Source organism: Rhinatrema bivittatum, chromosome 8 (assembly GCF_901001135.1).
Source record: "Rhinatrema bivittatum chromosome 8, aRhiBiv1.1, whole genome shotgun sequence".
Lineage (NCBI taxonomy): Eukaryota > Metazoa > Chordata > Amphibia > Gymnophiona > Rhinatrematidae > Rhinatrema > Rhinatrema bivittatum.
Window position 1 is genome coordinate 41,811,721 of NC_042622.1, and position 25,758 is coordinate 41,837,478.

The 25,758-nt window shown below is 45.6% G+C and overlaps 1 protein-coding gene and 1 long non-coding RNA gene across 2 annotated transcripts in view; one reads left to right on the forward strand and one right to left on the reverse strand.

Moving 5' to 3' along the window:
* Positions 1–25,758, reverse strand: part of LOC115096493 — a 68,726-nt gene that overhangs the window by 17,043 nt on the left and 25,925 nt on the right. The window contains exon 2 of the long non-coding RNA XR_003858088.1: positions 14,424–14,549. This is a non-coding gene — a long non-coding RNA (uncharacterized LOC115096493). The remainder of the gene's footprint in view (positions 1–14,423; positions 14,550–25,758) is intronic.
* On the forward strand, positions 1,819–14,163 carry LOC115096492 (WAP four-disulfide core domain protein 5-like). The gene is made up of 4 exons (XM_029611173.1): positions 1,819–1,976; positions 4,908–5,045; positions 7,950–8,090; positions 13,866–14,163. Exons 1-3 carry the CDS (start codon positions 1,892–1,894, stop codon positions 8,078–8,080), a joined length of 354 nt encoding a protein of 117 aa, XP_029467033.1. The 5' UTR covers positions 1,819–1,891; the 3' UTR covers positions 8,081–8,090; positions 13,866–14,163.

A 25,758-nucleotide genomic window follows, 5' to 3' on the forward strand; every position in this document is an offset into this window, starting at 1 on the left:
AAATAAATTAATCCACAAAGTGGCTGGCTGTACCTGTGCTGGTAACTGGCACAGATCTACTGCACTCTTTGTGGATGCATTGATTATCTAACAGACACAGACCCAAAGAGAGTTAAAACAGCCTCTCTTTCGGGCCAATACAGTAAAAATCATGGGAGAACGGGCGAGCACCCACTCTCCTGTGCGCGCGATTCAGTAAGTTAATTTATTTAAATTATGGCCCGTGGTAAAAAGAGGTGCTAGGGACACTAGTGTGTCCCTAGTGCCTCTTTTTGGACAGGAGTGGAGGCTGTCAGCGAGTTTCACAGGCGATGCTCAATTTTGCCGGCGTCGGTTCTCAAACTCGCTGACAGCCACGGGTTTGGAAACCGGACGCCGGCAAAATTGAGCGTCCGGTTTTCAACCCGTGAACCACGGGCCCATTTTAAATTTTTTTTTTTTTACTTTTTTTAACTTTGGGACCTCCGACTTAATATCGCTATGATATTAAGTCGGAGGGTGCACAGAAAAGCAGTTTTTACTGCTTTTCTGTGCACTTCCCCGGCGCTGGGAGAAATTAACGCCTACCTTTGGGTAAGCGCTAATTTCTTAAAGTAAAATGTGCAGCTTGACTGCACCTTTTACTTACTGTGCGCTCCTGCTTTTCTGTGCACCCTCCGACTTAATATCATAGCGATATTAAGTCGGAGGTCCCAAAAGTAAAAAAAAGTAAAAAAAAAAAAAATTTAAAATGGGCCCGCGGTTCACGGGTTGAAAACCGGACGCTCAATTTTGCCGGCGTCCGGTTTCCGAACAGTGCGCTCCACCGGACAACAGGTTTCAACAGGTTGAAAATTTAATACATTTTTGCAAAAAGATCCACTACCAGGCAAGCAACGGTTCTGCCCGGACTGCCCACCTTCTCCCAAAGCCTACAAGTGAAGGGTGATTATGTCTCAGCTTTAGATCTCCTCCCTCAGCATGGCAGGTTGAAAGCAGCAGCTGCTTAGGCTGGTGGCACAAGCAGTAGGTAGTCAAAGTACAAATACTGTTTTGTGGGATTTAACAAAGCTAATTTCCTAACAGCTTGTATAGCGTAAACTCTGTGCTTTACACATTGTTCATGCAGACCTTACTGACTATTTCCAAGCTAACTTATGCGCAGAAATTCACCTTGAAAATCCTTTGGTAATTGGCTGTGTACTTGCCCAAATTACCCCCACAAAGTTACACCCATTCTAAGTAAGTAAGTAAGTAAGTCCTAATTCCACCTCTTAGATACGTGTAAAAGTACACGTGAAACTGAGCTATACACATGCATTTACGCATGCTGACTCCTAATTGATTTTCGCAATGTTGCTAAGCATTGTAGTGCAGTGATTCGTTTGCAGGACAGAATGAAACGGCCAGGGAGTGGATTGGTTCTTCCCCATACAGGACAGGTGTGCAAGGTACAGAAGAAATCTGCCAGCATGTGAAATGAGAAGAAGAAGTGCACCCACATTTTTGTGCTCGGTGTAGAGTGCATATGACTTGTGCATGCTGAACTCCAGAATCTCCTATATCTCACAAAAAGTCACAATTACCAGGAAATCCTCATCTGGAAGTAGTCTGCAATTATTTTTCTTTAATTGTACCTTAGCTGAGTTCTTAAATGACTCCAGTGAGCATGCAGTAATGGGGTGATATGGGAGGAGATGGAAGTAAAGCAAAAAAAGTAGCTCCTTTGTCTGGGCAGGGACATCTGAAATTAAAATTTGATTGTGAAATTGAAACCTGAAATACGTAAGCAAGGCAGGTCCCTACAGACTGCCTGTCTGTTCTCCCCTCCCACTCTTATTCCAGCTTCACTCCTGTCAGTGCTTAAATATCGGCTCAGAGCATTGCCGAGGATTCAGACACAAACGGCACAATGAAGACAGCCACTTCAATCGCCATCCTCTCAGGGCTTCTTGTCCTCTGTGTAGAACTGTGCTTGGCATCAGGCACTGACCAGGGTGAGTATAGTGAGCAAAGAACCATGCAAGCTATGCCATTTACTTTATATGGTTTAGCCTGTTATTTTATTTATTTATTTAAACACTTTTCTATACCGACATTCATGAAAAAGGTTCATATCAAATCGGTTTACATGGAACATAGGGATTAACTAAATAACCATATAACAAGAAGCAAGGAGCAAACAGTTACATATAACAGGGAAATAGAACTTGGGGGGAATGGATATGTCAGGGAATGGATATGTCAAGGGTTATGTCAGGATATTGTTTATAGAATGATTGTACTCATTTTAAGTTAGGTTATACCATTTGTAATTTGGTGTTAATTTATATTTGTAATATTTTACTAATGACAATTCATGCATTTTTTTATTGTAGTAATATGGTTTATTGTACATTGACATGTCCATCATTGGTATAGTGCCTAACTCACCTTTTTGAAATGCTTTTAAATCTTATGTCTGATTTTAGTCTTAACTAACTTTCTTTTCCTTTTAAGCATTCTCTACCTTTATGAAATACCCCAAGCCTCTTGTCCTGTATGTTTATCTTATTAGATTGTAAGCTCTATTGAGCAGGGACTGTCTTTTGTAAGTTTGTACAGTGCTGTGTAGTGCTATAGAAATGTTAAGTAGTAGAGTTTTGGGGAGTTACAGTCTGGTGACTTCTTACTTTTGGTGTAGGTGGTGAGCAATCACCAGGTCTGATGTGGAGTTTAGGGTCATGAGTCTCGCTTTGTCTCCAGTAGAGGGATTGCATCTGTGCTTTTGGGATAGATCACATTTCTACTTGAAAGTCACTTGCAATCAGAGACACTGCTCTCTTTTCTGCTACCCTGAGCAAACAATTACTGTCTTACCCTCTCCTCATTCTATTTATTTTTTTAACACTTAATTTTTAATGGTTTTTTAATCAGGGCCAGTGTAAGGATAGTAGACGCTCCAGACAAACCTTACACTCTTATGCCCCTGGCACTGGTGTTTCTCGTATGTGTAAGTAAAGGATGAGCTGAGCTGTTTTCTTTCTGTGCTTCTGCCAGTGAAAGAGAATGAATATCCCCCATTAGAGCCAGGTTTCTCAATCCTGTCCTGGTGAACCCATAGTCAGTCAGGCTTTCAGGATTTCTACAATGAATATGCATGAGATAAATCTGCAAACATTGGAGACACATATAAGTTAAATGCATCTCAACAAATCTATATTTGCACTGGAAAAGGTACAGAAGAGAGTGACCAAAATGATATAGGGGATGCAACGCCTGCCTCTCTTATGAAGAAAGCTAAGGAAGTTAGGGGTGTTCAGCTTAGAGAAGAAATGACTGAGGGGGGGGGGGGGGGGATATGATAGAGGTCTATAAAATCATGAAAAGACTAGAATGGCTGAATGTGAATCAGATAATAGAAGGACTACAGGGCACTCCATGAAGTTAGCAAATAGCACATTTAAAGAAAATCTGAGAAAATTCTTTCTTTTTCACTCAACCACAATTAAGCTCTAGAATTTGTTGGCAGAGGCTGTGGTTTGAGTAGTTAGTATTGCTGGGTTTAAAAAAGGTTTAGATAAGTTTCTGGAGAAAAGGTCCGTAAAAAGCTATTAATCAAGTTGTCTTACAGTACTGGCATTAGTAGCATGGGATCTATTTCATGTTTGGGTACTTGGTAGGATTGGGTAACCTGGATTGGCCACTGTTGGAAACAGGATATTGTTGGAAACAGGATGCTGGGCTTGATGGACCCTCAGATCTGACAACTTCTTATGTTCTCAAATCACACTTCTTGGATAGAAGTCAAAGGGAATAGTATACACCCCTACTCTCCCTGACTTTATGCACTCAGCATCTGTGAAGACTCTGATATATATAGTAAGAGACACTTTGGTGATACCTTTACACTTATGCTGAGCCAAAATAGAGTGGCATCTTCTAAGCACTTAACTGTGAAATGATTGACAGTGTAATTGTACATTCAGGGTGCCTGTGCGGCAGAAGTATCCTCTGAATATGAATTGTAAGACTGCTGGATATGTTAGATACATGATAAATATCCACTGGGTACAGGCAGGGCTGAAAATAGAGGGATTTAGGACCTGAGGCAAATCAGTCTGTGTGAGGCCCTCCCCTTGGCATAATCCTCACCTCCTGCCAGTGTGATCTTCTCTTCCCTCCCCTTCCATCCTACAGGCAGTAGGAAAGCAGCATCCCTTACCTGTGCCTGCTTCCTGCTCGTCTGGCTTCGATATGAACCCTGAACGCACGGTGCCGGTGTGACCCGTGAGATTACAGAGCCCTGCGCGATTCAGGCTTCAGAGTGCAGGCAGTGCAGATGGAGGCAGGCGCAGATCAGAGGAGCTGCCTTCCTCCTGCCAGCGGGAGGGAGGGAGGGGATGGAATTGCAGCACCCACAAAGCACAGGGACCAGGGCAGCGTCCACTTTACCCTCAGGATAGATTTGCCTACAGGAATCCAGGTATCCGACACCTGAGTGCCATTTGTAAGTTTCTACGAGAGTTTGTTTATATTTACTTAATTCAATTTGATTTTATGCCTTTATCCACATGGTTCAAAGTGGTTATAATATAAGTGCAAACAGTCACAAATTCAAGCAAACCTACTAATGCCCACAGCCCCCCAAAAATTAGAAAAATATTATAAACAATGCCAAGTCATTCACCCAATCGCCAAACCCTAACCCTCCCTATTTACTATCAAACCTCCTCTGCCTCCCCGGCTTCCATTCCCCACTGACTCCGAGTAAGACACAGACTGACCTTCAAATATTGTGACCCTGCTTATCGTGCTACAACACAGGAGAGAGCCAAGCTTTCCCCCTTTCCCGGTAACCCAGGTAGGAAGCGCATAGCTAATTTCATTTCTGACCGCGGTCTTCAGAAGCAGGTTTTTAATGTCTCTGGGATTTCTCTCCCTTACAGCCCACTGTGGGACTTGTCCACCCTCCCCGGCTTGCTTTGCGAAATCTAGAGTCGTGTGTCAGAGTGACGCCGAGTGCGCAGCAGATGAGAAGTGCTGCGACGTAAACTGCGTAGTGCAATGCACCAAAGTAAATTCAGGTAAGAGCAGAGGGGGTTACCTTTTCAAGCCTCTGCGGTTCCTTACAAAGTCCACGAGTACTTTTTCACCTTGGACTTGGTACCGGCTCTGGAAGGGACAGCGTGCGCTTGGAAACTGCCCAAGGAGAAACGTTACCCGCCCCTGCTGTTTCTGGGGATAGATTTTTTTTTTTTAATCCCCGAAGCACAATGCGCATAGCTTTGAAAATGCAAACCCACTTTCCCTGACCTAATCCCTTCGGGGCGGGGAGTAGGGAGATGAGGGCCCCCCCCCCCCCCCCCCCGGAAAAGATAAATGTGGGAATCGGGCAATTGTACATGGAAGTGGTGGGAGAAGAGGGATGGGGCAATGGATGAGACCGGGCTGGTGGCAAATCTAGATTCTCAATTCGAAAAGAAGGGGTTAATTATTGGGGGGGGGGGGGGGGGGCAGTATTCGCCCAGTCCTGCACTGCATTGGACCTCGCGCGATGGCCACTATGCCTACGATCTTATTTTATTTTTTTACTTAACTGACTTCTTCTTTTTTTTTTGGATTGTAACCGTTTAAGATTAAAGTTATCCGGGATAACTATAGGCCCGCTCTCTGCATGTTTAGAGTTAGGCGAAAACCTCTCCCCACCTGCGTGGGAATGGTGTGCATTGTGAGTGACGGATGTGAAAGTGGTATTGAGAGATAAGTGGAGTGTGTGTGTGGAGGGGGAACCCCGTCTCATTTTCCACCCTCCCTCTCCTCCCTTCCCCTGTGCCAGTGAGAGCTTTCGAATGTCTGTGTGAGTGTGTGCACCTGTGCATGTACATTTTCTCTCTCTCACTCACTTCCCCATTTCCCCCTCCTCCTCTCTGTATGTGTCCCTGGGAGGGGGGAATGTGTGTGTGCTGTGGGAAGGTGAGAGGGTGTGAGTGCTGGGGGATGGATTCTTTTCCCCCTTGCAATCAGAAGTCAGCAGACTGAGGCTGGGGCTTGCCGCCTTGGTGGGTGCCCAGAAGGGGCTCTGGGTTGAGAAGATCAGAGAGTAGGAGGAGTGGAAGAAGCCCAGGAGGGTTTTTGAGGATATTGGGATATTTGTGTCTGCCTTGGGAAGCCCACAGCTTGAGCCAGAAATTTTGTAGGAGAGCAGTTTCCAGTGCTGGATTTAGGGTCTTACAGGATACATAGATAATTAGAAATGATGGCAGAAAAAGACCAAACGGCCCATCCAGTCTGCCCAGTAATCTCCCACAGTTATTTTCCCATACTTATCTGTTTCACTGACCACCAAGTTCAGGGCCCTGGTTGGTAACTGTTTGATTCGAATTTCCGGCCACCCCCTGCCATTGATACAGAGAGAAATGTTGGAGTTGTATCAAAGGTGAATCGAAGGCTTAATGGTTAAGGGTAGTAACCACTGCATCAAGCAAGTTACCCTGAGGCTTGTTTACCCTGACTGCACAGATCAATGCCTTGTTGGATGTTGTCTGAATGTAAATCCTCTTCTCCACATTTCCCCCTACTGTTGAAGCAGAGAGCAATGCTGATATGCATTCAAAGTGATGTATGAGGCTTAATTGGTTTAGGGTAGTAACCACCGCAATAAGCAAGCTACCCCCACGCTTATTTGTTTACCCACACTGGGCAGTTCAGTCCTTGTTGGTTGTTGTCTGAATGCAAATCCTCTTTTCCACATTTCCCCTTGCCGTTGAAGCAGAGAGCAACGTTGGAGATGCATTAACCATGTGAAGGCTTATCGAGTAAGGGTAGTAATCACGACACCAGGTAGTAGCCTCCACTCCAGTAATCCACCCCCACGGCTCTTCTCTTCATTCTCATCCTCTAGCCTTTATGGATCCACAGTGTTTATCCCATGCCCCTGTGAAATCCTTCACAGTCTTAGTCTTCACCATTTCCTCTGGAAGGATATTCCAGGCATCCAGCCTTGGTGGGTTTGGATTGGGAAAGTCCCATATTTACACAACTCACACCCTCAACTCCTCCCCATCCAAAAAATATCTCAAAAAGGAAAATCAATGTAAATAAGACAAATTCTTAGAACATTGTCCTCCCTATGTCTTCATTCTGAAAGGAAGCGGATAGTTCTCTGAGGACTGGCCCTAATGGTGCTAAACTTGGAGGAGCAGGGGAACATCTGCGGTTGAACTCTCATAAATCATGGGGTTTTGGTGAGGGTTTTGGTCACATTTGGAGGTGAAGTTCAGCTTTCTTAAGTTTCAGCTGTAGGCAAACAGTAAAGTGATTACTGGTTCCAAAAAAACATGTGTTCACTTCCTTCCTTGGAAACATTAGGGAAAGTAAGTTTCATATAGGCCCCCCCCTCAGTCAGATCATTGGGGGGGGGGGGGGAGAGACCTACATAGAAACAAAACAGCAGAAAAAGACTGCATGGCCCATCCAGTCTGCCCATCCATCCAATTAAATAATTTAGCACTTCCTTAGATTCCCTGATTCTTTTGATGCAAACAAGAGACAGATTGTTATCTGTAGCTGGCCCAAAACTCTGGAAATCCATGCCTGAAGAGCTAAGAATAGCATCAGACAGAAAGAAATGTAAGTGTGACTTGAAAATTTGGCTATTTAAAAGTGCCTGTAGCTTAACATAACCAAAACCTTCAGAATATCCAAATGATATATAAGATGCTCTGAATAATAACCTACTGAAAACTTTTCTGTGTGCTTGATACTTTGTAGGTTAATTTCAGCTATGAATGTTAGTATGTAAACTTTTGTGATCTTGTGAATATCACGTGGAATGACAGTATATAAAATATTTAAAAATAAATGAATAAATTCAGGAGCAGGTTGCACAAGTTAATTTGCTGAGGCGTGTGTTGGGTTCCTGTCAAGCATTTCAGTTGCAACCAGCCCCACAGACAGCTGCTGTTTAATGCTTTTTCTTTTTTTTTCAGTAAAACCTGGTGCCTGCCCAATGGTAAAGTGTGCCACAGGAAACCTTGTGCAGAATCAATGCAATTGCGATTCTGATTGTGACGGGATTCAGAAGTGTTGTACCATGTGTAGTGGGAGGCAGTGCAAGTAGCCGAAATAAGGTACCAGCATTATTGTAATTCTAAGGGGTAATGAATTCTCAGTATTGGGGATATGAAGATGTGCAGATATCCTGAGTTAGACAGGACAGTTAAAGGCAGCTATTGGATTGCATAACCTGTGCTGGAGTTTTTCTAGGACACCAGATTTAACAGTCTTTTTTTCCTGCAAAAATTGTCACATACACACACTGAGAGGAGAGGATCACCTTGCTGGTGGCTGAAAGGAATCAGTAAGTTTTTGCTTGGGACATTGACATTGACTTTTTTTAAAAGTATTGGGGCAAAGTTAACTATTTGGGAATATTATTTAGTGTGTTTGTGTGTTTGTGCCTTTAATAGTCAGTCAGTGAATAAAACAAGTTAGACTGTTTGCATTTTTAAATAGTCAGTCAATAAGGTAGCAGTAGGTAAGCAGTAAATACACAAGTTAGACTGTTTGTATTTTTAGTCAGTCAATAAGGTAGCAGTAGGTTGGCAGTGAATAAATAAACAAGTTAGACTGTTTGTATTTTTAGTCAGTCAATAAGGTAGCAGTAGGTAGTGTGTTTATTTTTTAAAAGTCTGCCTCACTATTAAAGTGTCCTCCAGACTTTTTAAGAGCTAAGTGTTTTATTTAATAAATAACTGAGTGCATTGTATTGAAAAACAAAAAAAAACACAAAAAAAAACCCCCCCACAAAAAAGTAGCCAGAAGCTAGAAATAAGCTAGGAGCAGTATATACCAAAGTAAAAAAGTTGAATAGTTCAGCTCAGTTACTCACCTTGGAAAGGTGTTGAGGTAGTGTGATTAGGTTTGAATAGAGAACAACATTTGTTAATCAAGGGAGCTGTGAGTCACTCAGGCTGACTAACTAAAGTTAGACTGTTTGTAATTCCCACCCCCCCCCCCAAGCTCATCCCTTAATTTATAGGCAGGTGCCACTTGCACAAAAAAAAAAAACCAAAAAAAAACCCCCCATCAACAAAAACTTTATTGAGAATTCGATCAGACCCCAGTAGGCCACTACCAGACATATAGTGAATTCACTAATACATTTAAAGGAACTTAGACACATTCCTACTCCCATAGCAACCTAAAACTTAACTAGGAACTGATCAAAATTGAGATGAAGGCAGCAGTCCAGCAGCAAGAGGGGGGCTTCCCAGTCTTTTGCATCGAGTGTCACATGTATGATTTTTTACCCACCGGTGAGAAGTTGTACATGTGCATGCGATGCAAAGAGCTCCTGGCTCTCAGAGAACGAGTCCAATCTCTGGAGGCTAGAGTGGCAGACCTGGAGGAGCTGAGGGAGACAGAGAGGTATATAGATGAGACCTTCAGGGACATAGTAGTCCAGTCCCAACTTCAGACTGGCAGCCCTGGTGCTGCATTGGAGGAAGAAGGTCTCATAATGGGAGAGCACCAACCAGATGTAGCAGGAAAGGATCCTGTAGCAAGGACCTGCTCTCTAGGTGATGCATTGTCCTTTCGCACTGAGGATATCTCCCCAAGGCCTACTGCCCAGGAGGGAAGGGTTAGGTCAGCCGTCATAGTTGGTGATTCGATTATTAGGAATGTAGATAGCTGGGTGGCGGGTGGGCGTGAGGATCGCCTGGTAACATGCCTACCTGGTGCGAAGGTGGCGGACCTCACGCGTCACCTAGATAGGATTTTAGACAGTGCTGGGGAGGAGCCGGCTGTCGTGGTACACGTGGGCACCAACGACATAGGAAAATGTGGGAGGGAGGTTCTGGAAGCCAAATTTAGGCTCTTAGGTAGAAAGATTAAATCCAGAACCTCCAGGGTAGCATTCTCTGAAATGCTCCCTGTTCCACGCGCAGGTCACCAGAGGCAGGCAGAGCTCCGGAGTCTCAATGCGTGGATGAGACGATGGTGCAAGGAAGAGGGATTCAGTTTTGTTAGGAACTGGGGAACCTTTTGGGGAAGGGGGAGTCTCTTCCAAAGGGATGGGCTCCACCTTAACCAGGGTGGAACCAGACTGCTGGCGCTAACCTTTAAAAAGGAGATAGAGCAGTTTTTAAACTAGAACAAAGGGGAAAGCCGACAGTCGCTCAGCAGCGCATGGTTCGGAGAGATGTATCTTTAAAGGATACTAATGATGCATTAGAATTAGGGCATCCCGACAGTGAGGTTCCAATAATTAGAAAAGTAGTCCAAGTGCCTGTAACTAAAAACTCACCTGAGCTAAAAAATTGTAACTTATCCCTATCAATTAAAAAGCAGAATAAAAATACAATCAAAAAACAAACTTTGAAATGTTTGTATGCTAATGCCAGAAGTCTAAGAAGTAAGATGGGAGAACTAGAATGTATAGCAGTAAATGATGACATAGACTTAATTGGCATCTCAGAGACATGGTGGAAAGAGGATAACCAATGGGACAGTGCTATACCGGGGTACAAATTATATCGCAATGACAGAGAGGAGCAGTCGGGAGGAGGTGTGGCGCTTTATGTCCGGGATGGCATAGAGTCCAACAGGATAAACATCCTGCATGAGACTAAATACAAAATTGAATCTTTATGGGTAGAAATCCCTTGTGTATCAGGGAAGACTACAGTGATAGGGGTATACTACCGTCCACCTGGTCAAGATGGTGAGATGGACAGTGAAATGCTAAGAGAAATTAGGGAAGCTAACCAAATTGGTAGTGCAGTAATAATGGGAGACTTCAATTACCCCAATATAGACTGGGTAAATGTATCATCGGGTCACGCTAGAGAGATAACGTTCCTGGATGGAATAAATGATAGCTTTATGGAGCAATTGGTTCAGGAACCAACGAGAGAGGGAGCAATTTTAGATCTAATTCTCAGTGGAGCACAGGACTTGGTGAGAGAGGGTAACGGTGGTGGGGCCGCTTGGCAATAGTGATCATAATATGATCAAATTTGATTTAATGACTGGAAAAGGAACAGTGTGCAAATCCAAGGCTCTCGTGCTAAACTTTCAAAAGGGAAACTTTGATAAAATGAGAAAAATTGTTAGAAAAAAACTGAAAGGAGCAGCTACAAAAGTAAAAAATGTCCAAGAGGCGTGGTCATTGTTAAAAAATACCATTCTAGAAGCACAGTCCAGATGTATTCCACACATTAAGAAAGGTGGAAAGAAGGCAAAACGATTACCGGCATGGTTAAAAGGGGAGGTGAAAGAAGCTATTTTAGCCAAAAGATCTTCATTCAAAAATTGGAAGAAGGATCCAACAGAAGAAAATAGGATAAAGCATAAACATTGGCAAGTTAAATGTAAGACATTGATAAGACAGGCTAAGAGAGAATTTGAAAAGAAGTTGGCTGTAGAGGCAAAAACTCACAGTAAAAACTTTTTTAAATATATCCAAAGCAGAAAGCCTGTGAGGGAGTCAGTTGGACCGTTAGATGATCGAGGGGTTAAAGGGGCACTTAGAGAAGATAAGGCCATCGCGGAAAGATTAAATGATTTCTTTGCTTCGGTGTTTACTGAAGAGGATGTTGGGGAGGTACCCGTAATGGAGAAGGTTTTCATGGGTAATGATTCAGATGGACTGAATCAAATCACGGTGAACCTAGAAGATGTGGTAGGCCTGATTGACAAACTGAAGAGTAGTAAATCACCTGGACCGGATGGTATACACCCCAGAGTTCTGAAGGAACTAAAAAATGAAATTTCAGACCTATTAGTAAAAATTTGTAACTTATCATTAAAATCATCCATTGTACCTGAAGACTGGAGGATAGCAAATGTAACCCCAATATTTAAAAAGGGCTCCAGGGGCGATCCGGGAAACTACAGACCGGTTAGCCTGACTTCAGTGCCAGGAAAAATAGTGGAAAGTGTTCTAAACATCAAAATCACAGAACATATAGAAAGACATGGTTTAATGGAACAAAGTCAGCATGGCTTTACCCAGGGCAAGTCTTGCCTCACAAATCTGCTTCACTTTTTTGAAGGAGTTAATAAACATGTGGATAAAGGTGAACTGGTAGATATAGTATACTTGGATTTTCAGAAGGCGTTTGACAAAGTTCCTCATGAGAGGCTTCTAGGAAAAGTAAAAAGTCATGGGATAGGTGGCGATGTCCTTTCGTGGATTGCAAACTGGCTAAAAGACAGGAAACAGAGAGTAGGATTAAATAGGCAATTTTCTCAGTGGAAGGGAGTGGACAGTGGAGTGCCTCAGGGATCTGTATTGGGACCCTTACTGTTCAATATATTTATAAATGATCTGGAAAGAAATACAACGAGTGAGATAATCAAATTTGCAGATGACACAAAATTGTGCAGAGTAGTTAAATCACAAGCAGATTGTGATAAATTGCAGGAAGACCTTGTGAGACTGGAAAATTGGGCATCCAAATGGCAGATGAAATTTAATGTGGATAAGTGCAAGGTGATGCATATAGGGAAAAATAACCCATGCTATAATTACACGATGTTGGGTTCCATATTAGGTGCTACAACCCAAGAAAGAGATCTAGGTGTCATAGTGGATAACACATTGAAATCGTCGGTTCAGTGTGCTGCGGCAGTCAAAAAAGCAAACAGAATGTTGGGAATTATTAGAAAAGGAATGATGAATAAAACGGAAAATGTCATAATGCCTCTGTATCGCTCCATGGTGAGACCGCACCTTGAATACTGTGTACAATTCTGGTCGCCGCATCTCAAAAAAGATATAATTGCGATGGAGAAGGTACAGAGAAGGGCTACCAAAATGATAAGGGGAATGGAACAACTCCCCTATGAGGAAAGACTAAAGAGATTAGGACTTTTCAGCTTGGAGAAGAGACGACTGAGGGGGGATATGATAGAGGTGTTTAAAATCATGAGAGGTCTAGAACGGGTAGATGTGAATCGGTTATTTACTCTTTCGGATAGTAGAAGGACTAGGGGACACTCCATGAAGTTAGCATGGGGCACATTTAAAACTAATCGGAGAAAGTTCTTTTTTACTCAACGCACAATTAAACTCTGGAATTTGTTGCCAGAGAATGTGGTTCGTGCAGTTAGTATAGCTGGGTTCAAAAAAGGATTGGATAAGTTCTTGGAGGAGAAGTCCATTACCTGCTATTAAGTTCACTTAGAGAATAGCCACTGCCATTAGCAATGGTTACATGGAATAGACTTAGTTTTTGGGTACTTGCCAGGTTCTTATGGCCTGGATTGGCCACTGTTGGAAACAGGATGCTGTGCTTGATGGACCCTTGGTCTGACCCAGTATGGCATTTTCTTATGTTCTTATGTTCTTCTGAGGGTGTTGTGCAATGTGTTCACATCTGACTAAGGGGCCAGTGTGATCAGAGAAGGTCGTGCAGATCATCTCTGGATAATTCTTATATTAATCCATAAAAGACATCTCACCCTGCACAGACTCCAGTTTAATGTGTATTGGAGGCTCTGAGACCATCCAAAGGGAGAATCTAGGGATGGACTCATCTGAATACAATGCTGTAGGTTTTACATTTCCCACTGCTCTGAACACCTCCAATTTATCTATTTAGCCAGATAAACTGTAGGCATTCTGGGGTGGAGTTAAGTTAGCCATGTAACTTATCCAGCTAACTCTAATATTCAAGGTTCACCAGGTAACCGGTCATGCTGCAGAGCAGTCCTAAAGTTAGTCTGATAGGTTCGTGCAGCTAACCAGACTTTTTCTGTGAGGCACTGAATCAGCAGCACTCTGCTGAATATCTGTGATAGTTTACCTGGTTAATTTTACCCAAATAAATTGTCCACTCGCCATGCTGCTGAATATTGACCTCTTTATTTCTAGTCTCTGATTTTCCTCTTTGCAGGAGATGAAGCCCTGCGCTGTAGGCAGAAGCCTGATCTCCTTCAGCTCTGACTCTCAATAAAAGGCACAATATTTCTGGTTTTCCAACATGGATCTCACTGAAAGAACACCTGCAGTTTGGATCAAGCTGGGCCTTTTTAACACCTGTCTTACCACCTGCCTTATTCCTGCAGCTCATTAGAGCTGTCAGGACAAATCTTGATATTACTGTAAGTTAGTCATTGATACCTGTAACATTAATGTGTTTGATCTAAATAAAAAAAAGACTAAGAAATAAAGATTCTGTGGGTCTGAATCCAGCTTTTACTGTGTGCATATCTGTTTCTGATTCAATGCCCAACTTGCACCGCAGAAACCCACCCCTCCACCCCAACAGATTAAAGTTCAGATAAAATGTCAAGAAAATAAATATGCACAGAGCTGTACAATTATTGTCAGAATAAAATGCATGACAAAGACAATCAGCCCAGTTTTTTGCCTGCAGATTCCTTCAGAATAGTTCACATTTGAGTGTAGGGGAGACGCTGTGGGGAAATGTTGCATTACCCTGCCATTGTACCTCAAGTAGACCACCACAGAATTCACTGATCGTGGCGGAACCCCAGTTTAGAGTCCTGTGGCAATTCCTTTATTTGCATTCCCAGCTGTGGCAGTGCACATTAGGGACAGTCCATCTTGGGACAATCTGAAAAAGGGGACAAAAATGTTATTAAAAGGCTCCCACTCTAAAAGAAAATGTGCTAAATGAGCAGTGGAGCAATTAGCCAATCTCCTCCCCATCCCTACCTGTCTTGTTTTGTAAATATTAAAAAAAAAGTGCCATTTTCAAGCCCTGACCTTTTTAGCACAGTCCCACGAAAAAAGCTCCATCAGGTTACCCCATTGTAGAGAGGTGTTAAGGGGGCAGGTGCAATCCCCACTCGCTCCTGCCCCGCTGGTGCCATCTTGGAAAATGGCACCAGATGACTTGGCTCTTATTTGCCCACTCATATGAGCGGCAGATCAGACAGCAACATTTTCCAAGAGGGTGCCAGCATGGCAGCAGCAAATGGGGATCATTCCTGTCCCTGTAATACCACCTTCATGATGGAGTTATCTGGGAAGAGGCTACCACAATGGGGGAGAGGACTTTTTACAAAGAAACATAGAAATGACGGCAGAAGAAGACCAATCGGCCCATCCAGTCTGCCCAGCAAGCTTCACACTTCTTTTTTCTCATACTTATCTGTTTCTCTTGGCTCTTAGTAACCTTAGGTTCTATTTCCTTTTCACCCCCACCATTAATGTAGAGAACAGTGATGGAGCTGCATCCAAGTGAAAATGTGCTAAAGTACTGTGACTAAAAGGCCTGATGATGGGACTTGAAAAGGGAACTTTCATAAAAATATATTGGAGAGGACAGGCAGGGGTAAGGGGAGGTTGGCTAGTTGCCTCAAGGACATTTTTTCTAAGGTGGAGGGGCTTTTACTGGCGTCCCTGGAGCCTTGGTATGCATAGTACAATGCCATTTCTCCTAGGGGGAAGTTTACAGCCCTTGACGTGTAGTTATATTTCCTGTAGTAATACGGCTTGAGAAATTACACCTATAAATTGCAAGCTCTCCACATTATTTCCATTTTTACTGTGCAAGCCTGTTTTACCATGCAGTAAATGCTGTTTACAAATACTTTAATGCAGCTTGGTGAATGGGCCCCTATGTGTAATGCGTATGAGCGATCAAGTTACTCTTTTAATGGAAGTGAAAAAGGCAGCGATATATTCCCAATTTTATCTTAAGGGACTATTGGCTGCTGTGCTCCAGGTGCAAATTTTGTTTTAAAGAGTGGCCACCGGATTCCCCTTCCAGCACCTCACAGGCATGAACTGTTGATCTGTAGTTGTCTCTTTCTCTTGCAACCCCTAGGACTTCTTGGGCTCCCAAAATCTTAGCACCAAATTTTGAGAGGACAGCATCCAACTTTTATGAAAGCACCAAGGGTCTCTGACGTAGTGGAAGGGTTATAAAGCTGAGCAGGAGGTGTGGATGGACAGACTGGACGGGATGTATGACCTATATCTGCTGTCCTGTTTGTTCTAGATTGCTTTATTTCTTCAAACAACATATAGTTAATTTATGGAAGCAAACAGTATAAATGCGTTAAAAAAGGGATTCAAGAAAGTTATGAAACTGAAAAAAGTAGATTGTGTGTGCAGATGAAGACAGAAAGGCCCTTCTAGTCTGCTTGGTTATTTCTATCTACAGTTTTTTAAAGGGTTCCAGGGTTGATCCAGAAACTATAGACCTGTGAAATTGAGATCAGTGCTGGGAAAAATGGTAGAAACTATCATAAAGAACAAACGTTCTGAACATATACTTAGGCATTGTTTACTGGGACAAAGCCACCATGGATTTAACCAAGAAAAGTTTTGTCTCACCAATGTTAAAATTCTGTAATATCAGTTGGTATGTGTACCCTGGGCCGAAGTGAGAGGTGGTACTGCCCATGGGGAGGAGCCCCGTGAGCCTCACTGTCGGGAGGCTAGGTCTCAGCTGGGTAGACACAGAAGCAATATAGAGTCCTTTTTAAAGAGACAGAAGCACTACCCGTGGAGCTGGGGGTGCCAGAGAGGAGGTCACACAGACCCAGAGACACAGGGTCGATGGAATAGGGAGTGCCCAAAGGGTATACCTCCGTAGCATTGGTAAAGGTCCGTGGAGCGGGTACTCTGAAGAGCTCTCCTGTAGAGATGGCAATGGCCCGCGAAGCGGGGTACACTGAAGAGGTCCTTGGGTATAGATGGTAGTGGCCCGCGGGGTGGTGTACACCAATAGTATCCTCGGTGGAGATGATAATGACCCACACAACAGGGTATGCTGGTGGGGTCCTCTGAAGAAATGACAGCGGTCCGCAGAGTGAAGTGCCCTGATGAAGCCCTTGGTGAAGCTGGTAATGGCCCAAAGAGCGGAGTACACCAGTAAGGAGCCTTGGTAGCGGTCCGCAAGGCGAGGTGCGCCTGTGAGGTCCTCGATAGCATGGTAAGGGTCTCTAGAGCGGGTGCCTCAGAAGTAGTACTCTGTAGAGATGGTAATGGTCCGCAGTGCGGGGTACACCAGAGAGGTACTTGGTGGAGCTGGTAATGGCCCACAGAGCGGGGTACTCCGGTAAGGAGCCTTGGTAGCGGTTCGCAAGGCAGGGTGCGCCTGTGAGGTCCTCGATAGCATGGTAAGGGTCTCTAGAGCGGGTGCCTCAGAAGTAGTACTCTGTAGAGATGGTAATGGTCCGCAGCGCGGGGTACACCAGAGAGGTACTTGGTGGAGCAGAAAGTGGTCCGCAGAGCGGAGTACTCACGAAAGAGCAGTGTTGGTTCCAGGGCAGGCAGAGTTCCAGGTGTCAGGCCCTCCGAGGAGCGGATAGCCAGGACGAGAGAGGCCCCTGAGGAGCGGGTACCTGAGACATCCACGTCGGAACAGGAACTGGAACGCAGGGTCCTCAGGAAGCGAGGCGGAATTAGCAAGGATGAGACTCTTTGCCAAATCGTCTTTAGGCAGGGCCAGTTGGTTTAAAAATCCGAAGGGGGAGGTCATGTGGAGCGATGTGCTAGGGAGGACGCGTTCTCCTTTAGCTCTGGGTGCTGTGCCCCTGCATCTACCGGCATCACTTACAATTTAATGCGAACCCGCGCACCAAACTGTTGGACAGACCCGGCTCATGTCAATTGTTCATTTTATGAAAAAAAACGTCACCATCGATGGCTTCTCGAAGTGGTAAAAAGGAAAAGGCGAAGGACAAGCTGAAGGCCGCTGATCCTAAAATGGCGGCGAGCACTGGAGAGTCTGGGCCTTCTCCAGGGACGCCCCTCACAGTGGATGCTTTAAAAGAAACTTTAGATGCAACGCTGGATGTCAAGTTAGCTGGAATAGCTAACCAACTGACCGAGGTAAAATTGGCGCTGTTAGAACTTGGTCCGAGAATCGACCAGCTCGAAGGGAGAGTGGCAGAAATGGGGGACCGCACAGTCAGTAACCACTCGGTAACTCTAAAACACTGCCAAGATAAGTTGGAGGATATAGAAAACCGGCTTCGGAGAGATAATCTCTGGTTTCTGGGGCTGCCAGAGATACTCGATGAAAAGGGCTTAGGGGCTTTTTTAGAGAACTGGCACCCTGAGGCAGTGGGACTAGCAGACCTGAAGGGGGAACTCAGAATTGAAAGGGCGCATAGATTGGGGATTCGCCGGCCATCGGACCCGAGACCGAGGATAGCGATCGCAAAGATACTGAACTCAGCAGTCAAATATCGCATCTGGCTTGCCTCTTGGAAGTGTCCAGAAATTCTGTATCAGGGCCATAAGATTTGAATGATGCAGGACTACTCGGCCCTTGTATCACAGCAGTGCCGTAAATTTTCCTCCGTGTGTTCTACTCTGAACAGAAGATTAAATTTGCCCTTCAGTTCCCCGCAGCCCTAAAAATTTGGTGAGCGGTTAAAATCCATAGCTTCATGACCATGAGGAAGAGCAGAAGTTTCTTCAGAACCCGGATGCCTGATTATTCCAGCCTTATGAGAAGGCCTGAATTTTCTTGTACAGAGGGAGTTGTCGACGAAATAACGATGCTGGGGGCTGGCAATGATTCCAGCCCTAATCTTTTGCTCGGAGGGGAGATTGATGCCTAATAGGGATGTGAATCGTTTTTTGACGATTTAAAATATCGTCCGATATTTTTTAAATCGTCATTAATCGTTAAAGAGTGTGATAGAATAGAAATTCCACCGATTTATCATGAAAAAATCATTAATCGGGTTAGTGCACACTAACGGGAGTTAGGACACAACCTAAAAACCCACCCCGACCCTTTAAAACCGCTCCCTTAGCCTCCACCACCCTCCCGACCCCCCCAAAAACATTTTAAAATTACCTGGTGGTCCAGCGGGGGTCCCGGGAGCGTTCTCTCGCGCTCAGGCTATCGGCCGATAAACAAAAAACCCACCCGACCCTTTAAAACCGCTCCCTTAGCCTCCACCACCCTCCCGACCCCCCCAAAAAAGTTTTAAAATTATCTGGTGGTCCAGCGGGGGTCCCGGGAGCATTCTCTCATGCTCGGGCTGTCGGCCGATAAACAAAAAACCCACCCAACCCTTTAAAATCGCTCCCTTAGCCTCCACCACCCTTCCGACCCCCCAAAAATGTTTTAAAATTACCTGGTGGTCCAGTGGGCCCCGGGAGCGATCTCCCGCTCTCGGGCCGTCGGCTGCCACTAATAAAAATGGCGTGGATGGCCCTTTGCCCTTACCATGTGACAGGGTAACCGTGCCATTGGCCGGCTCCTGTCACATGGTAGGAGCTCTGGACGGCCGGCGCCATCTTTAAAAATGGCACGGGCCATCCAGTGGACGGCTAAGAGAGTGATTTTAAAGGTTCGGGTGGGTTTTTTGTTTATCGGCCGACAGCCCGAGCTCGAGAGAACGCTCCCGGGACCCCCGCTGGACCACCAGGTAATTTTAAAACGTTTTTGGAGGGGTCGGGAGTGTGGTGGAGGCTAAGGGAGCGGTTTTAAAGGGTCGGGGTGGGTTTTTTGTTTATCAGATCGGGCACAGCCGATAAAAAAAAAAAAACAATCGGGCCGGACGAAAAAAAATGCATGATTTGAATCGGAACCGGAACCGAACCGATTCCGGTTTCGATTCACATCTCTAATGCCTAATCAACAGACTGCCTTTCAGCTCTTTTTTCTTTCTTCTCTCTTCATTCATGAATAATTCTCGAGCGGAACAGCTGGCCTAACCGCACTGGGCTGTAGCTAAAATGGAGGCCATGTAGGAAATTGACCATCGAGACGCCCTAGTATTTGTAAGAACACGCAAGCCGGCTTAAAAAGAGGGGTGTGGATTCCCTCCTTTATTCGAGCACAGACGAGGCTGTTTCTGGCTAGCGCTGTTTGTTGAACAGGACTGTGCTTTGGACTTTTCATGACTTCCGGCTCGGGACACCATCGGTGTCTGTTTGCAGGGACAGGGCACCCAAGTGCTCTGTAAACGTGACCTCTAGATCTGTTCCTCTAATTTGTGGAGGAGGGGCAGGTCATTGTTAATAGTTAAGTTGGTCTTAGGGGCTTTGGGGGAGGGGAGGGGGAGGGGGGACGATAGGGAGGGAGTTATCTGGGGTGGGGTATGGTGGTTTGTTGTTTGGTATGTGTTGGATGGCTGTGGGAGTGAGGAAGTCTGTGTACATGTGGGGTTGGCATTGGGTTCACGATCCTGGCTTGATAAACAGCGATTGGCAACAATTACCAGGGGAGAAGACGTTGGGTGGTTTTAATTTTGTGTTCACCAGGGAAGTATCCCCTTGTTTCTTTACATTAGTACAGGAGAAGGGGCCAATTGCAAAAGAAAAGGAGGAGGCTGTGCTGGGGGCATCCTCCTACATTAAGCATAGAATGGCACATATGGATCTCATATTTCATATAAGAAAATGACGAAACTTGTATCATGGAATGTAAATGGTTTGGGAACCCCGGTAAAGCGGGAAAAAAAAGGTATTGTCTCATCTTAAATGCCTACGGGCGGAGGTGGCGTGCCTCCAGGAGACGCATCTTACAGCCACGGAGAGCCAGAAACTTCGACGAGAGTGGGTGGGTACTTGTTCGTACTCTGCCGCAGTCCGCCGAAAGGCGGGGAGTAGCAATTCTAATTAGCAAAACTGCTAACTTTCAAGTTTTAAATACTATTTCTGATTTGGAGGGGCGTTATCTCATTCTCATAGGACTATGGAATTCCATACCTGTTACATTATGTAATGTATATGCACCAGACGCCTATAGTCATGCCTTTATTATAAAGCTGAGCAATGAACTCCATAAGCACACCCAGGGTACCCTCTACGTGGCAGGGGATTTCAATTGTGTTCAGGATCCTTTACCGGATAAACATCCCCCACAACGGCAGGCCCCCAAATCCAAACTGAAAGGCATACGTTATTTCTGTCACCATTTAGGACTTATAGATGTGTGGCGTACTTTATATCCTACTGAAAAGGACTTTTCTCATATCTCTAGGTCCCATGGAATGCTGTCACGTATAGATTACATACTTACTACTACAAACAATTTTTTTAACATAGCCTCAGCGATGACTGAATCTCAGGCTATTTCAGACTATTCTCCGATTTCTATACAACTTACATCCCAATCACCTGCTCATAAAGCTCGCATATGGCGATTTCCTAGTTTTCTAAGTAAGGATACTCACTTTCAGGCCTTTCTGAGGAACAAATGGAAAGATTTTGCCCCAAAATAATCACCAACACAGAGATAACCCACATTTATTTTGGGACACTGGGAAAGCGGTCTTGAGGGGGAAAATCATCGCTTACGTACATTCTCGCACTAAACATTTAAACGAAAATATCTTATATTTGGAGACTGAATTACAAAAAGCAAAAGCGGCACTAATCCAGCATTCTTCTGAAACCAGTCGAAAGGAGTTTCATAGTATCCCAGGCCGATTGAACACTCTTTTACATACAAGGGCCCAAGCCTATTTACAAGTGGGACAGTAAAACTTGTTTAAATTTGGAAATAAACCTGGTCGATTGTTAGCAAATGTTACCAAAACACACAAACTGCACTCGTTTATCACCAACCTAAAGACAGATTCAGGGGGGACTGCAACTAGGGAACCTGAAATATGTGAAATTTTTCGTAAATTTTATGCCTCTCTTTACTCTGACGAGTCTAGTGGAGGCATTTCAGCAGAAGAGGATTTTTTTTAGGGACCTCCATCTCCCCACCCTGACAGCTAACCAATGGGATTTCCTGAACCGCCCTATCCAGACTTACGAGATTTCCCAAGTTATCATGGCCGCTCCTCCAGGAAAATCCCCCAGACCTGATGGGTTCTCATATGATTTTTATAGATTACTTTGTCAGACTATAAGCATCCCACTAACCAATTACTTTATAGCTGGCTTAAAACAAAATTCCTTTCCGACCTCTTTCAGTGAAGCCCATATTACCATACTTTTAAAACCTGGTAAAGACCCATTATGCCCCTCCTCTTATAGGCCTATATCACTGCTCAATTGTGATTTTAAAATTCTCACCAAAGTTCTAGCCACGTGGCTGAATGTTCTACTCCCACGCTTGATTTCACCGCATCAATCTGGCTTTGTTAGCGGACATAAACCCACGGCAAATATCATCAAAATTCTTACAGCTATGCAAATATGTCAACAACAAAACATACCGGCCTTAGTAGTGGCACTAGACTCAGAGAAAGCCTTTGATTGGGTGGCCTGGCCCTATCTCCTTTCCACCTTACAAAGGTTCAGTATCCAATGGGACTTCCTACATTACATCATGCTACTATATGATAACCCATCCTCACGCATATTAGCCAATAACTGCCTTTCCGGGGCAGTCAACATTCAGAGGGGAGTCAGGCAGGGATGCCCCTTGTCTCCACTGTTGTATATTTTATCTCTTGACCCCTTACTCTGTAAAATTGATGCTAATCGACTCGCGAGAGGGTTTGGCAGGCCCAAGAATATTTTTTAAATAGCTGCTTTCGCAGATGACTTATTATTATTTCTCACACAACCTCTTCAATCACTCCCCGCGGTCATCGATTTATTGAGCTGCTTTGGTACCTTCACGGGCCTTAAAATTAACTACAACAAGTCTGAGGCCATAGACATTACAGGGCAATTACAAGCCAATTGGCGGGGAGTCTTCCCACTTAGATGGGTAAAGGACGCATTGAAATATTTGGGAATTCACCTTCCCATGCGAATCAGCAACTTATATAGGACGAATATCCAATCTATTATAGCTCAAACACTTGCCTCCTTGAAAAGGTGGACGCCACTTCCTATATCACTACTAGGACGCATACACCTTTTTAAGAAGATGCTGTTGCCTAAATGGCTTTATACCCTTCAAATGGTACCCATCTGGTTCACAAGGAAAGACCATAACATCATACGACAAGCTTTACGAAAATTTATATGGGGAACTAAAGAAAGCCCGGTTAAAGATGGACAACTTAACTAGACCACCGGAGAGAGGTGGATTGGGATGCCCGAATCTTTCTTTGTATAATTTAGCCTGCAGTATTCGCCATGTGAGAGATTGGCTTTTTTCCACCTCAATCTTCACTCTGTACTCTCATCTTTTGGAATGGTATGGAGTGCACTCCCTTAATCCCCTATTACAACTTGATAGCCAGCTAATACCCCATCACCTTAAGGCCCATGAATTTCTACGCATGTGTCGGAAGGCCTGGCTTATGCTAAGCAAAATGGGGCAGTTGCAGTCCCGTCTGACCCCCCTAATTCATATTACTGGACATGATTTGTTTCCCCCGGGACAGGAGAAGGGGGTATTTCCTCGCTGGCAATCAATAGGGCTCACTTATATATATGATTTGTATGATGGAGAGACAGGAGCCCTGCTACCTTTCCACACTCTTAAACAACGATATGCTTTACCGGAAACTGATTACTATTCTTATTTACAGATAGCTCACTTTATAACTGCCATGCACCCTAACTTGCAGGATAACCCGCAGGTGAGGCTACTTCGGGATCTGGTCCAGGTGGGAAGTAAGAAGAACCCTACTCTCTCTTATTATTATAAGGAAGTAATGAATCTCGATACCTTCTCACTGTTAACCCCTATCTATACTAAGTGGATTGCCTGGAACCTCTTTTCACTGTCCTTTGCTGAATTCAAACAATGTTTTAAGGATTTATATGTTGTAACAGAGAATGTGGTGTTGCGGGAGGCTCAGTACAAGTTTCTATGGCAGTATTACATTACCCCTTTCCGAGCCAAGCAAATGAGAATCATTCCTTCTGCAGCATGCCCTAAATGTGCAAAAATTGAGAGCAATTACTTCCATTGCTTCTGGGAATGTGTGGAAGTTACTCAATTTTGGAAGCAGATAAGACAAGCCTGTTCCACATTCCTTCGCAAGTCCTTACCTTTAGACCCCAACTTATGGCTATTTGGGGTTCAGACTTTGCCACAACTAGCCTTATCCTCTCCAAGGAACTTATTTCTTAAAAAAGCGGGAATGCTGGGCAAACTATACTGACCCAATGGTTGGACACTTGTGGTCCCAAATACGACCATTGGTTTAGAAAAATGTTACGTTTATGCTCCTTGGAACATGCCACTCCTATACAATCTATCTCAGGGAAACTTGTACACGCTTACCAGATATGGGCGGGCTTTACTGATTATCTGGCTCCCCGCATTGGACAGTTATGGGACCCTTGGAACCCCACTCCACGTCTCACGCCACCCATGGACCACTCCGATGATGAACGCTAATCAGGATATGGATGATCTCTTTCTGGGAATTCCCTGGATCAATGCCAACTCGAATAGAGACTTCAAATTCCACGCCTGGATATGGGACGGAGGGAGGGCTACACTGTAAAAACCAAAAAAAATGTACATGCTATAGTTCTTATTTCTCACTTGTTGTTTATTTGCAATTGCAAAAATAAAGTTTCAAAAAAAAAAAAAAATCTGAAGGGACTGATGTCATCTGGAGGGGACACCCTCAAGGTTCCCACCATGATGTGGATAAGATTGGCCCTTGTGCGTTCGCACGCGCCTAGAGGGACCCGATGGTAGGATGGCGGTCGGCGGCGTCCTCGCCGACCCGGGATGCCTGGGAGCGGTAGGCAGGTCGGCGGCAGCTGGCGGAGGCTGCCAAACTACCCCATGGAGTCAGGGAAGCAAAGAAAGAGGTGAGCAGTAGTGGTCACAGCCGTCTGCGACCGATAGGCGTAGCAACCTATGGGGCGGATTTTCAGAGCCCTGCTCGTGTAAATCCGCCCAAAACCGGGCAGATTTACGCGAGCAGGGCCCTGCGCGCCGGGAAGCCTATTTTACATAGGCCTCCCGGCGCGCGCAGAGCCCCGGGACTCGCGTAAGTCCCGGGGTTCTCGGAGGGGGGCGTGTCGGGGGCGTGTCGGGGGCGGGCCCGGTCGTCGCGGCGTTTCGGGGGCGTGTCGGCAGCGTTTTGGGGGCGGGTACGGGGGCGTGGCTACGGCCAGGGGGCGTAGCCGCGCCCTCCGTACCCGCCCCCAGGTCGCGGCCCGGCGCGCAGGAGGCCCGCTGGCGCGCGGGGATTTACGCCTCCCTCCGGGAGGCGTAAATCCCCCGACAAAGGTAAGGGGGGGGGTTTAGACAGGGCCGGGCGGGTGGGTTAGGTAGGGGAAGGGAGGGTAAGGTGAGGGGAGGGCAAAGGAAAGTTCCCTCCGAGGCCGCTCCGATTTCGGAGCGGCCTTGGAGGGAACGGGGGGAGGCAGCGCGGCTCGGCGCGCGCAGGCTATACAAAATCGATAGCCTTGCGCGCGCCGATCCAGGATTTTAGGGGCGGATTTTCAGCGCCCTGCTCGCCTAAATCCGCCCAAAACCGGGCGGATTTAGGCGAGCAGGGCCCTGCGCGCCGGTAAGCCTATTTTACATAGGCCTACCGGCTCGCGCAGACCCCGGGACTCGCGTACGTCCCGGGGTTTTCGGAGGGGGGCGTGTCGGGGGCGGGCCCGGTCGACGCGGCGTTTCGGGGGCGTGTCGGCCGCGTTTTGGGGGCGGGTAAGGGGCGTGGCTACGGCCCGGGGGCGTGGCCGCGCCCTCCGTACCCGCCCCCAGGTCGCGGCCCGGCGCGCAGCAGGCCCGCTGGCGCGCGGGGATTTACGTCTCCCTCCGGGAGGCGTAAATCCCCCGACAAAGGTAAGGGGGGGGTGTAGACAGGGCCGGGTGGGTGGGTTAGGTAGGGGAAGGGAGGGTAAGGTGAGGGGAGGGCAAAGGAAAGTTCCCTCCGAGGCCGCTCCGATTTCGGAGCGGCCTTGGAGGGAACGGGGGGAGGCAGCGCGGCTCGGCGCGCGCAGGCTATACAAAA

Bases quoted from the DNA above. Each gene is read 5' to 3' on its own strand.
- LOC115096492 (XM_029611173.1), top strand. From the start codon at position 1,892: ATGAAGACAGCCACTTCAATCGCCATCCTCTCAGGGCTTCTTGTCCTC. The intron at 1,977-4,907 runs GTGAGTATAGTG...TCTCCCTTACAG, and splicing joins GGCATCAGGCACTGACCAGG to CCCACTGTGGGACTTGTCCA. The intron at 5,046-7,949 runs GTAAGAGCAGAG...TTTTTTTTTCAG, and splicing joins ATGCACCAAAGTAAATTCAG to TAAAACCTGGTGCCTGCCCA.